The sequence below is a fragment of the Artemia sp. Qi Xiang Cuo genome, chromosome 16 (genome assembly GCF_049724085.1).
Source record: "Artemia sp. Qi Xiang Cuo chromosome 16, ASM4972408v1, whole genome shotgun sequence".
Lineage (NCBI taxonomy): Eukaryota > Metazoa > Arthropoda > Branchiopoda > Anostraca > Artemiidae > Artemia > Artemia sp. Qi Xiang Cuo.
Window position 1 is genome coordinate 30,268,419 of NC_142809.1, and position 17,749 is coordinate 30,286,167.

The 17,749-nt window shown below is 34.1% G+C and overlaps 1 protein-coding gene across 1 annotated transcript in view; it reads right to left on the reverse strand.

The window, feature by feature from the left end:
• Positions 1-17,749, reverse strand: part of LOC148942772 (cell adhesion molecule Dscam2-like) — a 551,837-nt gene that overhangs the window by 214,945 nt on the left and 319,143 nt on the right. The window contains exon 7 of the mRNA XM_089101980.1: positions 694-804. Within this exon, the coding sequence (XP_088958106.1) occupies positions 694-804 (111 nt within the window). The remainder of the gene's footprint in view (positions 1-693; positions 805-17,749) is intronic.

Below are 17,749 nucleotides of genomic sequence, written 5' to 3' on the forward strand. Positions count from 1 at the left end.
GTTAGATATGAAAAAAAAACTCCCACAGTCCTAAAATAACTAGATTTATCTTATTCACTCTGAGATTGCGTCAAAAATTTGCACATTCATCTATGGGATGCTAAATAATGACCCACGGCTTGTCTAGATACTTCTCAAAATTTCTGTTTTTTTTTTCCAACGAATGTATCATTATGAATTTCATTTTTCAAAATTGCACATATTCTTAAGCTATTACTATATAAACTCATGTCGACCCTTTTCAAATTATAGTGTTCTCGATGTGTGTTTATAAAAAGGAGACCTTTTGAATCACATATCCCCTTTACAAATAATTGCAGTCTCCTAATTCAGAGCAAAAATTTGACATGGACGATAGTGTTTGATGAAGGCTGGTTAGACTCCCTCGTCTCGTCTTACAGTTAGTACGAAAGCTGTTATGACCGATGGCAAACTCATCTGGCAAAAATGGATTGAACAGATGATAAAGTACAAATAAAAGACTTTATATCATCTCCCAGTCATTGTACCTTAGTAGCGCTTCAATAAAATTCCAAACTGAGTTTCTCAGAAATTTTAATGGGTTATATTTTAATTACACACCTCCTTCTACAAAGAAACGACTATACAACTAATCTTTTGTTGAAGAGAATATATAGAAGACACAATTTATTATCTTTAGATACTAATATACGCGGAGAGACAATTGCATACCTTTTGACCAAGTAAAGTTAAAAAGTGGATAACCAGAAGCAGGACATTTTATGACAAGGGACTTGCTTGCAATTCCTGTCTTTCTTTGCATTGGACGAATGTATGGAGGACCTACAAAAATTTCAAAAAAAAATAAAAAAATAATAAAACAATATTACACACCAGAGACCGTGAACATCATTTCAAAAATTATATTTTTATATACCAGAACATCATTTCAAAAATGATTTTCTTGTTTTTGAGACATAAATTCAGAAGAAAAGTAAAAGGGATCACAAAATGACCAAAAAGTAATCGATACAGCGAAATGAAAAAGACAGATTAAGAAACTATCTACTTTCACGATAATTTCAGTCTTTGTCTGACAGAGCCTTAAAAAGAGAATCCTGTCCTGAAGAAAAAAGGAAATTCTTTCGGAAGTAATCCTAAGATATCAGAAAAACTTAAAGGAAATGAAACAGAACATAAAACAATAACCACTTGCTATTTGTAATATAGGCTATCATTTACTATTTGAGACAGAACTAGAAAAATACTGAATCTTACTATACAAGTAATACTAAATAAAACACTATGAACCCAGGAGAGGTACACAATTCTTTATGTCAGGGCTTGGAGTTATGTCTAGTCTAAGTTTAGTTATGTCTAAGAAACATTATTTATGGAGTCAAGACGGTTTTGCTTTTCTTGTTTCTTATACTATTTAATATGATAAGAAAATGATTTCTAATTTTTTTTCAGTTGCTTGAAACTTCAAGATTTAAGTTCATTGCCAAGTAGGCCTACACACGATTATACAAGAAGAAGGTTAGTCTTAGCATGATTTCAAAATTATCAGAGACAGTAAAGTTTTTGGCCCACTTCTAGGCCCCCTAACTATTCTCCTCTTCAAACAAAAATGTACAGCCTTTTTAGGACAGGCAACAACCACTAGAAGATCCAAGTCGATCAAGAAAGAACTTTTTCACCTTAAATAGTTGATTTGTGGTATGGGACTTATGGCTACAAGTTTAAAATCTGATCAGATTTTTCTTCCTTCTTAGGGCCCCTAACAAACCCCTTAAATAAAAATATTTGACTCTATTGAGCCGGGCAAAAATCTTTGAAATTTCTAAGTCGATCAGGAAAATATAAATAAAGTTTTCGCACTATTTTGGCCCCATTATTTGGGAAGAGCAGGCTCCGTGCCCCAAATAAAGATAGATTTTGGTTCTTTTATTGGGAGAACTAATTTTATTTTTTGACATAAGGATTTCAGGATACCAGTTTCAAGCCATTTGGAAAACAATTTTTCGGCCCTTTTTGGGTCCATGCCCCTTAACTTAAATTGTTTTTGACAGTTGTGACATAAGGACTTATGGCTGTAGGTTTGAACCGTATCAAGGATACAAAGTTTTGTTCCAGCTCTGAACCTCTAGCCCCTACCCCCTCCCAACAAAAAAGTGTTAATCTTGGTTCAAAAACCCATCCCTGAAAGTTGCAAGCCGATCGGGCACCCGAAGTAAAACATCCACCTTTTACTGAATTATAAAATATATCTGTAAATAGTTCGTGCATTTTTAGATCTTACCCAGGACGCTGTTGGAATCTTCTCATCCCCGGGGGTATTTTTTTTTTTATAAAATCTTGTGACATTAATAAGCAAAATGCTTGCCATAAAATTTAATACAATACCATGAGAGACATGACGGGGGGGGGAGCAAAGCAGGGCACGGGAGGGGACTGCTCCAGCTGCTTTCAACTTTTAAGAAGAGAACAACGACTTTCAATTTGAAATGGAATGAGCCCTCTCCCAAGTATTTACGACAATCCCCATGCAAAGTGGTCAGGCGAAAAAATAAATTTGTCTTGTTTTTTTTTGTATTCCATTTCATTTGAAAACTTAGGGATTCATCTATTGTTCTAAAAAAGATGTTAAATACAAAGACTTTTGTTTTCCAAGTCTTTACTAGCAATTTTTGAAGCAACTTGTTTAGTTTCCTGGAAAGTGAAAATAACTTCTCCTTTAGGTGCAATTGAGGCAGACGCGAGCATAACCATGATCTATGGAAATTTCTCTTCGTCTTGATCTTGACTGGGTTATTAATTTTAATTTCTGATAGTTTTAGTTTAATGATAGCTCTTATTGTTTAATTTTAAGTTTGAATTATTATCTGGTTGTTTCTGCTCGTTTTAGGATAGAGATGGAGCATTATCCCAAAATGGGATAATGCTGATTCATTTCATGAAAAGACATGATAAATAATAAAAAAAATTGTCTGGTTGAGGCACACTCATCATGAGGGAATTAGAACAGATCGTCATGGGGATAAATGTCTGTTTCTCAGGTTTTATGATCTATACGAATATCAGGCACACAAATTTGGATAAAAAAAAATAAAAAAAACAATTTTGCAATGTTTTAGAATATATTCTATATTTTTCAAGTGTCTAGCTGTTTATTGTATTCCTTTAAGCCCATTCCGTCCCCTAAAAATGCTCTGATCAAAATAGAATTAGGGCAGAAATTAAACTTTTGGGATTTTGAAAGCAAAACTATAATACATCAGTTATCCGAAATCTCGATGTCACAACTCGACGTTCCTCATAAGAGCTGTACTACGATGAATTGTCTTGTTAAATACTGTCCACGATCTGTCGTTACTAGCCGGCAAAAGAAAAAAACATACAGAATCAACAGTTTCCTTTTACTTAAAAACCGATTTATTATTTCTTATCAAGCTGAAATGGTGAAAGCTGAAATATTTGCTTTTTAATCCTCCTAGCTTGGAGATTTCTGTATCCGTTCTCTATGAAAAGCGAATTTTGTGGAAGCTTTTCAATGAGGATGTTTCCTTTAAAATTTTAATTCCACATCAATACGGAAACCTTTTCATGCGACTGGAGATCTTTCAAAATCCATGGAACCTTTAAATTGTACTCAAGCTGGCTAAATAATGATCTATGGATAGTATTTACTTAGAAAATCTTTTTCGCAGATATTTAAAACAGATTTCAATGTGACTTTCATAAATTATTTTAATGAACATTTTTTTACATGTACTACCCGGCCACAAAACCAATTATTTGCTTTTATTGTGAAAATACCTTTACTGTATTTATGTAACAGGGCTTCCAGATATACTTGTTAATCCAAGATTTGACATACTAGACAACATTGGCTGAAAGGTATTTGTTCGATATAACCTTGTATCTTGAATGTTTAAATTCATTTAGGTGAAGGTATTTTACTCTGCTAAACAATTTCAAATGCAGCTTAGTTTTTTTCGTTATTTATCTACACTATATTTTGATTAACTAAAAAACGAAAGTTTTTCCTGACTAAAGTATGGAGTGAATCTGAAGCTTACAACGATCAAAAATTATTACTCAGCACATTGCGCAAATTTTATATACAATACTAGCTCAAATAAACCGACCTCTGATGTCTTCTAATATTTGTGGATTTCTAAAAATTAACATTTACTGGAAACATAAAGCAAAAAAAAAACACAAAATACAGGTAAAACAACATGATAGAGTTTGACTTTATGATGGATAGGCAATGCGGTCTTCGTTGTTACTTATGAGCCGATCACAATTAGCCTTTAGAGAATAAAAAAAAATTGTTAGGCTTCTAAGTCTTTCGCCGGCCATGGTATTGACAACGTTTAGGACATAAATCCTGAAAGTATCACAGTTCAGTTTCTTTGTGCTAGTTTTGTAGATATTTCTTGAGTAGTCTGAGAAGCAATAGTTTTTATTCGTTTTAAGTGTCTCAACTTCGCTCTTTAATTCCGTAAGAAGACTCATATTTTTTTACTGTTTCAAATATATACAATAAACCTAACAAATAGATGTATGTCTAATTTACGCAATAAAGTAAAATAATTTGCCGTGGCATACTGTTAAAACAGGGCATTAAATAAAGGTTTTAATTACTATCTTCTTCAAACTACCCCACAAGATTTGTGCGACTTTGTCTCATAGAAAAAGAGTCGTGGGACTATTTTGTCACACGTATCTTTGAGAGTTTACATAATAAAATATTCAATTATTTTCATGAACATGAAAACAAATAAAACTACATCGTTTTTGTTAGGCCGTCTTTGAAATTTTTTTTCTTTGTTTTTATTTATTAAGGGGGCTGAGAGGAAGGATATACAAAAAAGTAAATTGTAAACCAAATTTTTAGCATTTTGCACCCAAAAATTGTAATGGTACCCTAGTTAAGCTTCCCATTCATTCCATTTTGGAATTGGCACCAAAGGGTGTCATGGGGCACTTTGAGATAGAGTTACCAAGACACATTTATAAGAAGCACATAGATATTTTCTATTGCACATAGATAATATATAGATATTAATTTTCTTTACTTTTGCCTGCTGCCAAAAGTTTTATTTCATTTAATTTTTTTTTTTTTATTATTTTTTTATATATATATATATAGATGTTGTGATTCACTGTAGTTTGATAAAGCTTATTTAGTGAACTCTCCTTTTTTTTATAGATGTTGTGATTCACTGTAGTTTGATAAAGTTTATTTAGTGAACTCTCCTTTTTTTTTTTTTTTTTTTTTTTTTTTATTAAACAAATGCTTAACAAGTTAAATTTTAAAATTCTTTTGTTTATATTTTTAATAATAATTTTTATGTGTATATTTTTTTAATATTAAGCGTTTAAATTTTTTATTTTTATTTGATCTTTTCATAATCCCCCTCCTACAGGCCATGGAGCCTTTGTGGGGATTTGTAGATTGTTATGTAATTATTTTACTGGTATATGGAAAATAAATCTATCTATGAGCAGTAGATTTTAAAAGAACCAATAAACATCTGTCTTTTGTAGTCTGCTCACCCAGCAAAAAAATAAAAAAAATAAAAGCAGATAAGGAGATGCATGCTGACAATTTATAAAATCGATTTTCCTCATTTTTCAAGAAGGGGGATTAAAATCTTTGATTAAGTATTTTGCACTATGAGAAAACGATTAACTATCTTTTAATTCGCATTCCTCTGAATGTTGGCCCTCTTTAGGCAAAAATGGATTTTTCCTAGCACAAGATAGCAGGAAATGCCACTTTGTTGTTGTGCGATCACTTTTGTTACCCAAAAAGGCATTAAATATTGCGTATTCATTGGAATGAATCATCTTCCAGTGCTCCACAATCACTAATTTGATACATTCACCCTGAATTAAAAAAGGAGACACCAGTGCTCCCGATAAAAAAAAAGTGACTATCCGTGTCGATTAAGGTGGGGGCACTGTAAACTTCCAGTTTTGGTATTCAACAATGGTAATTTCAACACGTGTTTTTCATTTGGATTCGCCACTGTTCTTGAGGGTTATAAGCTCTTTTTTGACCCCCCTCCCCCAATTTCTGGCATTCAAATTTTACTATTTTGTTAAACCTAAGTAATAGTTATCATTCCACCCATGCTATAGATAGTTAATATAACTTCACTTACAAAAATCTTATTTTTCGTGTCTGAATGAGCAGCCTATCTCGAGTTAGCTGAAGGAGGAAGTTTGGGTGATAGGCTGAACTCGAAATCCCGTAAAAGCAGTTGCTTTATGCAACGACAAAGAAAGGTTTTGGCATGGTTGCCAACTGACGGCGGTCAAAACATGGGACAAAGAGAGCCGAAAAAGTTTTTTTTTTTTTTACCTAAAAGTGGCAACAAATTGGGTTTTTGTCGCACAAACCAGCGACAAATAGTGGAAGCCTGTTTACTAATTTCTGTGACCAGATTTATAAGAGCCAAATAATTAAATCAATGCAGCAAACCCCAAGTCAGGATCGTATTGTCAGGACGTCACTTTAAGAGGATTTGACCATAGTGGTAGAATTTTGTACTACCGTTGAAGACATTAACTTAAAAGGCATCATATGTTACACAGATAAGAACAATTACTAGTCTAAACAAAACGAAGAAAATTTATTATTTCTTCTTCTCTGATAAGATTTTGACCCCCTGGCTTCAAAACAGAGTCTTCTCTTGATTGCAAGAAAGAACCTGTTAGTGAGTGACAGCACAAAATAAACTTGCTGGTAGTTCAACAACAGAATCGTCTTGATTAACGGGAATAATGGGAACCTAGGAGGAGGGTTGGTTTCCGAAACATCGTCTTCTTTCAACAGGTCATCTTGATGCCCGATATTCTTTTGCTCAGGTTCTGCTTAGTTTCTCAGGTTTCTTAGCATCTGGTGAGGGGGATATGACATATGAGGTCTCCATTTCAGAAAGTTATCTTACTCTTAAAATATTTGTACCATAAGGGGTGAATTTTGTCGAGCAAGACCGTCCTCTCTTTTCTGCATATATTCAACAAAACTTTGTATAATTTGTTCGCTTTGTAAAAACTGATCAGAAACACTGGCCAAATTTGATTGATAGTTATTTCACTTTAAGCATAGACATGGTAAAGGGCCAGGATTTGACTCAGCTAAATCCAATTTTGTGGACACATAATTCACGAAATTTCACCTTCGAACTTACTTATAAAACTAGCCTCTCAAAAAACTCACCTTATTTACTAAAAAAATATAATCTCTTCTTCTGCAGTGTCAACAACAGAATTACCTTTTTTCTTAGAAATCTCCTGGCACTTTTAATACTGATGGCGCAATCTTGAGGGCTTATTCCATTGAAATAGATGATTTCCATCACTCTCCCTCCGTACATCCTACTTAGCGCACATAATATCGGATAAGGTTTCAGTCATAAGTCAATTTCGGATCTTAGTTTTGAGGTTATGAAGTTCAGAAGACTTCCGCTCCGCACTTGCATTTGAGTGTGGCAGCGCACACAAACACAACATAAAATCACTCAAGTCCTCAAAAATGCCATTATTTCTTAATGACGACCAAAAGAGTAAGGAAGCTTTCGAAGAATCCTGCCCCAGAGCAAGAAGTACCTCTTGTATTTTTTACAGGGAGAAAACACCACTGATGGTCAATTTAATTTCATATTTTGTCTCTTTCTCCTTCGGATTTTCCCAGTAAGCTAGGGAAACGCATGAAAAGCCAAATGGGCATATCAACTTTCCCAGGCAATACTATTTTCGGATCCAGACTTTTCAAATTTGGACGAGTTGCTTCATTGTGATCGATTCGTTTGCTCATTTGAGAGTAGAGCTCAACTAGAAAACTTAAGCAATTTGTTTGAACCTGTTGTAGCTGCTGGGTACTTAACAGACCAGAATCAATCTTGGCCGCCAAATAGCACATTGTATTTTGCCCGAGCTTCGACTGTTCCAAATCAACATAATTTGACGAGATCAGCATCACTTTAAAGGGGACACTGGTGTTTCTTGTAATGTCCGGCTTAATGAAACATTTTAAAAGGGACAAGTAGGTCTGCCTGCAATTTTCAGTCAGAAGGTGAATCTGGGTCGATGCAGACTGAAATTCTTAATTTAACAATATTCATTTTCTTAAGTGCAAACACCAGAAAATATAAAAACACCCTTGTGCAAAGATCACGCATGAAATTTAGAATTTTCAAGGCTTTATCTCTTGCAGCCTTGTCACAAGCTGAGTCTCCTTTGCCATGGCTAGTGAAGAATAGCAAGAGAGAATTTTACTACTCCAGAATTCTCTGAATAGCTGCTTCCAACGACAGCCACCTCGTACTCGCAACCTGCAGCAATTTGTGACATTCAATATGGCAAAGCTCTTGATGTGCTTTCAGTTCATCGATTCTTTTTTGACTATTTGCGACATACGATGATACAACGTCACATATACAAACATCCAGGCCATCGGCCATTTTCTTGGCTGCATACATGGAGCATAATGAAAAGAGAATGACTCGTACAGCCCAGTATAAATAAATGCGGGACTATTTCTCTTAGAAGCACACCTAGTCCATTTTTCTGGCCGGTATTAACATTGTCATTTTCAAAACCAATACCGATCAAATTCTGCAATGGAACGCCTAGATTCGATTGGTGATTGAGCATCAGTCTCTGCTGCCCTTCTGCTGTAGCATCAGCAACGGGGAGAAGTCCCGAAACATTCTCCACAACCGAATGGCTTGACATCTTATATTTAACAAACAAGCACTAAAACTTTTTGATACGACTTGTCGGTCGATTCATCGTAGATCAATGAATAATATGTATTTTTCAATTCTCCCACTAGTAAATCCCTTTCAGCGGGTGCTAGAACATGACGAATAATCCCACTCGTTTTAGCGCCACCTTGACTCGGGTCTTTGCACACATCACTGTCTGGAAATGCCGATTTTAGCACTCAAATCAGGCTATCGATCTTCGTTATTGCTTCTGTCACTATCCATCCTGTCAACTTCAGACTTGCGTCAATAACAGATTCGGCATGAAGTTGTTCCGGACATTCAAGTGATGTGACTGACTTCTGAAACTTTGCTTCTTCCAGCCTCTGCTCGTGAAAATCTGTCTCAAAATGGCGCTTCACTTTTGTTATACTTCCACGAAAATCTTTGCAGCATATTTTGCAGTATGCTTTGCCTGGATTGTTTGGAAATTTTGAATGTAATCCTTCATGGCAGGATCCAGTAGCCAACTGTCACAAAATTTGTTTCTCGGTTTCTGTTTTGGTGGAAGCTTTTGCTTTTCTGCCACAGTTGCAGAAGCCGTGCTTGTTTTTCTTTTATGGGTTGTACAGGAACTACCTAAAAAATCCCAAAGGTTACTATGAAGTTCCATGCAATGAAATTGCATACTAATGTACAAGAAAATAAATAAATTAGGTTATATAGTAAAGCAAAATTTTATGTTTTCAAAATTGTTCGATGCTATTGTATTTAGGGGAAATACAAATTGGTCGAGAAGTTAATTCACAGGCACATTTAACAATCAGCTCAAATTAAATTAATCGTCTGAATTTATCATTCAGTCCATTCTTTTTTAGCAAGCTTCAAAAATCTTAAAGAAACATTTCAAACAAGAAAAGAACTTGGATGAATCCTTTTGTGGAGTGATTTATTCCCTTTATTTCATATTATTGACTGTCTGATAAATTCATTTTTTGAAACAAGAATATTTTAATTAACTGGAAAAATCATTTCTTGTTGTTGTGGCTATCCACTGCCTTTATTTATTTGGTTAGTAATTTTGGCTCGTTTCTAACTGAACCTTGGCTAATCCATACATAAGTAAGGCCAGTTGATCCTTTGGAAATCATAATATGGAAAAACGTAGAAAAAATCGAAAATTTATGCTTTTTATGATAATACAGAGCTTCATTCAGCTTCATTAAGCTTTATTTTTCGACCAGTTTTAAATAATTGGTGCTTTTAATTCAATTTTTGATTTTATTGTCTTTTTCTTTGCAATTTGCTTGTTGTCTTTTTTTAGAATTCGGTGCCAAAATCTCATGTTGGCATTCGGTTGATATAAATTTTTATGTCTATAAATATAATTTTTGCTTTACAATGACCATGTTGATAAGATCCTTCTGACTAACTAATCTCAGTTGTTTCACAGTTTAGTGGTCTAGCTGTAGAGCCTCACTATTAGTTTATCCCATCCTAGGCTAATTTCACAAGAGTTGGGCATCTCGTTTGGGCAACCTGAGTGTGATGAATTCTAGCACACTTAAGGTAGTTAGTTTCTATCATACATGTTCTATCACACAAGTGTAATATCTTCTGTTGCTTTATATTATAAAGCAATGTTATCTCTGTTGGTTTATGATGTGTTTTTTTGTCACGGTTTGCCTCAGCCTATATAAGTCTGTATTTTTTGCTACATGCTTAATCACTATAGTTAAAACAAAAATCAGGATTTGAGATGAACCAATAAATAACATTACTGAACTATCTACTCTAATTTCCATGAGTGACAGGAAAATAAGCTCAGTTGAACAAGCTGATGCGCTATTATTAGGGAAAATTGAAGCTGGAGCAAAATTCATTCATAAGAATATCAGGGGGAAAGGAGACTTGGAGCATAAGTAAGTTATTTGACAGCTATACAAAATTTTTCATTTTGAAGGTTGTGGGGGAGGGAGCAGGGCAATCCTCTGGGTCAAGTGATGAGATGGGTCTCACACTTGAGATAAGAAGCTGTAAAAACCTCCTGAATTTGATCTTACAGGAACAGCATTGCCTAAATTTAACATGCCTAGAGAAGCGTTATAATTCAAATTTTGTTTTAGAGGAATCCCTGGGTCTTAGGTCCCCATGCCGTTCAGACTACACTGCCTAAGATCTAGATCCATTTCTTTTTTTTTTAACAGAAAATTATAAAACAAAAAATCGCGAAGAAAGGAAGAAAACGAGGACAATTAACAGCCAGTGAAAAAATTGAAAAATTATGCAAATATTTTGGTCAAGACCTCCGCTTGACCGTCCTCAGTGCAGAATAAAATTGATAAAAATATAAAAACCAAACCTTAAAATGAAAACACCAAACTAAAATTGGACGACCCTTTCTTAGTAACGGTGACCCTTTCCTATTTAACAGAAAATTATTTAGTTTTGCATAAAGATATTTAAGGGAAGCCTTATTGAATATATTGATGCTTTAAAATTACGAAAAATTGTGTTGACTAGAAGAGACAAGTTGTATATTTGTCCATCGCAGCTCTGCTGTTTTACTGAAGCCAAGGTATATTTTCTCTTGAAACTACAGATTAGTTTACTCACCAGAATCAATTTTTCAAGTTCAGAATAAATTGCACTTGAAAAAGAACAAAAGGATGTAGGACCATCTTCAACCAAAGAGAAGGATTAAGGGTTAAATGTGCCAGGTTTAACATTTGATCCTTGCGTTTGGACACAAAATAAGTAGACAGTACTGACTGTTGTTTCTTCCTGGAATTAAAAAGAAAACAAAAAAACAAAACCAAACAATTTTGTTAATATATAGGATAAAACACTATTTATTAGAAGCGAAATCTACTTGTAGGATTAAATCGAAAGTAATGCAAACTCTGACAAGATTTTATTTAAATTAACAAGATCTTGGGCCCACATCTTTAACTCTAAGTTAGGCTACATTGTGGGTAAAAAAAAGAGATGCTTTATTTAATGGTGAGTCCCGATCAAACCAAAGCTAAAACATTCACAAGCAAAATTCAATCAAACCCACATAAACAACTATATAAATAATTCCTGAAGCATTATCATAACAGTGCTGAGTGAAATCAGAAGGAAATTATTTAAGGTATATTTTGGTAATAGATGCTGGGTAAATCATTAATTGTGGAGAATTCTGTCTTGCTTGTTGTAGTCTGTTTAGTCCTTCGGTAAAGGGGTTCTCAAGTTCAGATTTTACTCACAATAGCCTGGAAAGTTTTACAACCCTCTCAAGGTTGTCTAACAGTTGGCATACCAAATTTATTTAAATTTTAAAAAGTAAGTAAAATTGAGGCACCTTTTTTTTTTTTTTGCCAAATAGTCTTTAATATAGAAAAGAATAACTAGAATTTTATTTAATTTAAGCCCTTATGACAAATCTAGTGTTGTAAAATTACCGTAAAATATAAACCTGGTAAGTAAAATTGGTAAATCAAAGTAAACTGGTAAAATAGGTAAAATAAGTAAAACAGGGTACTCCCTAGAAAATATAGGATAAAATTGGTGTTTTTAGGTTGCCCTGTAGCTGCAAGACCAGTTGAGAATTTCTTTTAAAGCAACACTTTCAGCTTTTAATGAAATATTTTTACTATTCTGTTTTTTCTGGGTTTAAAAAAGGTAATGTCCCTTCATCTGGAGTTTCGTCAATTTAATTACAGTCTAGTTTACCCCTTTTCTAATATCATATACATGTTATTTGTCATTTATCAAACAGTTCGTGGTAACGAACAGTAAGTAAGGAGCGGCTCGGCTTGATAGTAACCAAAACTCTAAAAACGAAATTTTATTATGAGTGGATACATCAAAAGAATCAACTTATTATGCTGATTCCAAATATATAAGGTTCATCAAGTTATTGCCCACTGTCTACGTATAGTATTTGTTATTGGGAAGTATACAAACGCTTTTTTTGGGAGGGGGGTTGTGTTCGGGGTGGATTTCTATACAGAGAATATTCCTTGGAGAGGGAAATTTCCAAGAGGATGAATTTTCGAAGGGGAAATGCTACACTGGGGGGGGGGGGTGTTGACAAAATTACTGCGCAAAATTCTTTTTAATTGTCTTCCATTCTCTTGGTCAAATTATACATGTGGAGATGTTTCGGGCGAATTATCCGGGGGCTATTTTCCACGCGTTTTGATTTCCAGGATAAATTTTCATGGAAGGGAACATTTCTGGAGTGATCGAGAAACCGATTGAAGTCTTATTCAAGTAAAAGAATTTTAAGGAGAATTTTTCTGGCTGAATCGTTCACAAGCAATTTTACGGGAGGGGGATTTTCAGCGAGAATGAAACTATCTGGAGGGAATTGGAAGGGGTGGGGGGTGCACTATACGTTGGATAAATTTACACGGAGGAGTTTTCCATGAGGAGAAGGTATATTTCATGGAGGGTAAGCCAGATTTACAGGCATTATATGAAAAACGATAAGAAATTAAATAAAAAAACTGTTTGTTAAACAAAAAGTAATGAGCAACATTAAAAATCAAAACGAACAGAAGTTGTTCCGTTTATGAAGGTTTGTCCCCTCCTCATCACGTTGCTCTCTGCGCTAAAATTTAACTGTTTTTCTCATTTTTTTAAGAACGGTTACTTAAACACGGGAGCCGTTTATTTAGAATAGGAACCTTTTTTGAAAATGCTAACAGCTTTAGGGTAAAAAGCAAGGTAACGAGGAGGAGGCAACCCTTCATATACGGAATTAATCTGCCAAATTCATATGCAAATTTCGTTTTAATTTTTCATGTAGAGTGAGCCAAATTCGAACCTGGATAAGTTAAAATACGTTTAGAAATTAAATTAAAAAAACAAGTTTTTTTTAACTAAAAGTAAGGAGCGACATTAAAACTGAAAAAAAAACCATTAAAACGAACAGAAATTTTTCCATACATGAATGGAACTGTACCCTCCTCAACGCCTCGCTCTTTACGCTAAAGTTTGAAGAGCGAGGCGTTGAGGAGGGGACATTCCCTTTCATACACGGAATAATTTTTGTTCGTTTTAAGTTTTAATGTCGCTTCTTGCTTTCAGTTAAAAAACTTGTTTTTTTTTATTTAATTTATTCAAGCACCAAATACAAGTCAAAAAGTGGTGTGTAACATTTTGAGGACTTTGATTAACTAAGCACTAGATCATAATGAGGAACATTAAGTTATTAACACCGTCTTCAAAAGAATCTGCTGGCAAATCTAGTTCCTCTCCTCCAGAACCCAATTCTGATTCGGATTACTGCCTGTGCCAAGCCCCCCCCCCCAACAGAAGTCCTGGACACGGCCCTGAGGATTATATATCAATTACTACCTCCAAATTCCCCTTCTCTCTTCCTTAGAACAAGTTCTGTATTTATCTGAAGATTTTTTTAAAAATAACTGCTGAAATACAAGGGCCTTTAAACAAGAACAAGAATTTCTTAAAGACGCTGTAGTCAGTAACAACACCTTTGGTAGAAATTGGTTGAAAAGCAGGCTAAATCTTAAAAATGGGCAAAAACTTTCGATTTCCAATTGAGAGAGCCCCCTCAAAAATTTATTTGACCACCCCTACCCCGTGAAGTGCATCTGGGGAAAAACCAAGGAACAAATAAAAATACTTCGAAACATTATGGGTCTTTACAATAGGCAACGCTATATGATAGTTTCTGACTTAAACAAGAGAGTAGAAACTGCAATGTCCCTTCTGATAAAGATCGGAATAATCCAGGGGGGAATGGGGGGGAGCATTTTATGGGATGGAGAGTAAACGTCGGTTCCCAGGGGAACAATAGCATGAACACAAGATTTCTCTGGGATGTGAAAATTAAAACAAAAATGAGGATATTGATTCTCTTTGGCCCTCCATATCATTCAAAATCCAAATCATTTGAGGCAACTTTAAAATAGGAAGCAAATGGCTTCGCAAATTCTTTTAAAAAGGCTATTGAAGTTAAAAAAAAAATCATAAATAGAGACCTTGCTTTAAATATAGATACTGAAGATATTCCTATAAACCCAATTTACAGTAATTTAAAATTAAAATATTCAAATAAAAAAAATTCTTTAGTTTAAATTAAGAATCATCTGACCACACTTTTAATACAAATTAGATCAGTAGACAAGCTAAGTCAATCACTAAGGAAAGAATTCTTGCCCAATTTAATTAGTGAATAGTGTTTCATTTATTCTGGCTTGGTTTGTTTGATCCAGCCTTTCTTCTGCTCTGCTTCGCTTTGCGAGTTACTTCAAAAGGTTAGTTTCCCTTCCTTTTTTTGAGCACTGAAGACCGCTGGGCAGAAGTCCCTGATGAAATATCTGCTTCTATCATTTTTGTTTCTTTTCTGTCCATTGGCTGATATTACCCTCGTTTTTTGGCAATTTAACTTTTTTTTCTTCTTTGTCACATGTCAATCCTCTTGCAGTCCTTTCTGTCTTTAACAGCTAACAGAACTAATATAATTTTTTTCACCTAATATTTCACCATTTTAAAATTATAACTAATTGTACTATAATACACTTCATCGTTCTTATAACAAGAGACTGAAGTCAGACAGGCGGCTGTTTAAACCTGTTAATACAGCAATACACAAAACAAAATCATATCCAAACCTATTACTGCCAGCCTCTTGGCGCTTTTGTGCTGTGAAAATTGCAAGTCCTTGTAAAATATGTCAGAAAAATTTGTAAGATACTGGTAAAATAGATAAAATACCAATTTTACGGAGGTCCGTAAAATTACGGTAAAATACGTAAAATACCTAATTTTACCGTGACCAATTTTACCAGTTACAACACTAGACAAATCACAAAAAAAATATCCAAAAATTCAGAAACTAGGAATTTGTTTAGAACAAATGTACAGGAATCCATAATCTTAGCTTCTTTAGCACCTTTTGCATTGGGTCGACCCTGCATATGCTGGCCTAACAAGAACCGTGACTGCAAACAGCAATGTAGAACCTTAAGAAGTGTGGTTGGTTCAATATGCGGTTTCCAACACAATTTAGCTAAGATAAAAATGAATACATCACTTGATGTCTTTTGTATGCTATTTCACAATTCAATTATTACTTGTGAGAGAAATTACGATTTGAGCCCTTCATGAAGCCCCAAAAGGTAAAACAGTCCATAGTAACCAGTAGTTTAAAAACACATTCCTAAGAAAAACTGTCTAGTCAGAAAAAGCTGTCATTTGTAGGTGATTTAGTACCAAATGATAATTATCATTAAATAAATGTAATTATTATTTCCCTTAGTCTTAATAGTAAAATGTTATTTTGAAAACACATTTGGTGGAGTCTAAAAAAAGCCTGAAACTCCTTGAAAATGGCGTCAGGGCTGAATCTTTACAATTTTCGGGAATTTCAGGTTCATTTTAAAAATTCCTACAAACTTCTTGTTAAAATCAGATTCTACTATTATGAATAATGTAAATAATAATTACCATTCCTAAATCAACTGCAAATGGTGGGAAATTTACAGTCTTTAAGACAATTTAGGTAGTATGTAAATGAATGTACCACTTGATACCTTTTCTTATGCTCTTTCATGGTTAAATAATCGCTTCGGGGGAAAATTAAATTTTGGGACTTTAAAGGGCTAAGAGGGATTAAAACAGCCCAACCCATGACTAACAAAAACCTTTAAAATGTTTTCCTATAAAAAAATGTCCTTTTAGAAAAAATTTTCATTTATAGCTGATTATGGAATGTTATTACATTTTTCATTAGCATTAATAGCAAAATGTTAGGTTTTTATGGAAATGAATTTGCAAAAAAAAAAAAATTAAAAGAGCCAGAAACCCCTAAAAATGACCTCAATTTTGCTGCAACGTCATTTTCGAGAGGTTTCAGGCGCTGTTTAAAAGTTTGTACACATTGTTTTCAAAATAAAAATTTCCATTCAGACTAATAATTACCATTCCTGAATCAACTATACATGGCAATTTATCTTACTAGATAGTTTTTTAAACATATTTTTAAACTTATAACTAGCCTACTATGAAGTTTCTTTTACCTTTTAGAGCCCCATAAAGGGCTCAAAATATGATGTCTTCCAGAGCCTATTATTGAATTTTGAAAGAGCATAAAAGAGGTATCAAGTGATGTATTCATTTTCAGCCTTGATTAAATTATCTTTGAAACTACAAGTTTACCAAATGAAATTTTTTTCACTAAACAGTTTTTATCAAAACTCATTTTCAAAATCTTGGTTACTTTGTACTATTTTCAACCCGTTTAGTCCCTTTAAGGGCTTCAATTACGTCATCCCCAGAAACGATTATTGAATAAAAAAAGAACATAAAAATAGCATCAAAAGAAGTATTCAATTTCATTCTAGCTAATTTGTGTTGAAAACTGAATACTTACCAGAAATGGCACTCCTTTGCTGGTATGATAGCTTAGTAAAAAAAGAACCACTTCAGGTGTTTACCCCCACCTGGAAAATACCTCTCTGTGGATAGTAACCCCCGGTTGAAAATACCCCCCCCCCCACCGTGAAAAATAACCCATGTGCAAAATACATTCCGCGGAAAGGAAATTAGTATCAAAAATTTCTCCCCACTGAAAAGTCCGATAGACAATCCACCCTGCAGAAAACTCCCCCGCGAAAAACGTCCGCATGTTTCCCAATAACAAATATTATATACAAGCACTGGACCAATTACAAAACTTAAAAAGGCACTTAAACTTCTACAATGGGATTCTATGATTGTTTTGTAGTTGATTGTCTGATTGTTTGTACGATCAAACAATTTGTGGTAATGAACTGTAAGTAAGGAGCGACCCGGCTCAATAGTAACCAAAACTCTAAAAAACAGAATTTTGATACCAATAAATACATCAAAGAATCATATTTTTATGCTGATTTTAAATATACAAGTTTCATTGGTCTTACCCATAAGAGGTTACGAGCCTAAGAAAATTTGCCTTATTTTTGAAAAAAGGAGGAACACCCCCTAAAAGTCGTATAATCTTAATGAAAATCACACTAACAGGTTCAGCGCATCAGAGAACCCTACTGTAGAGGTTTGAAGCT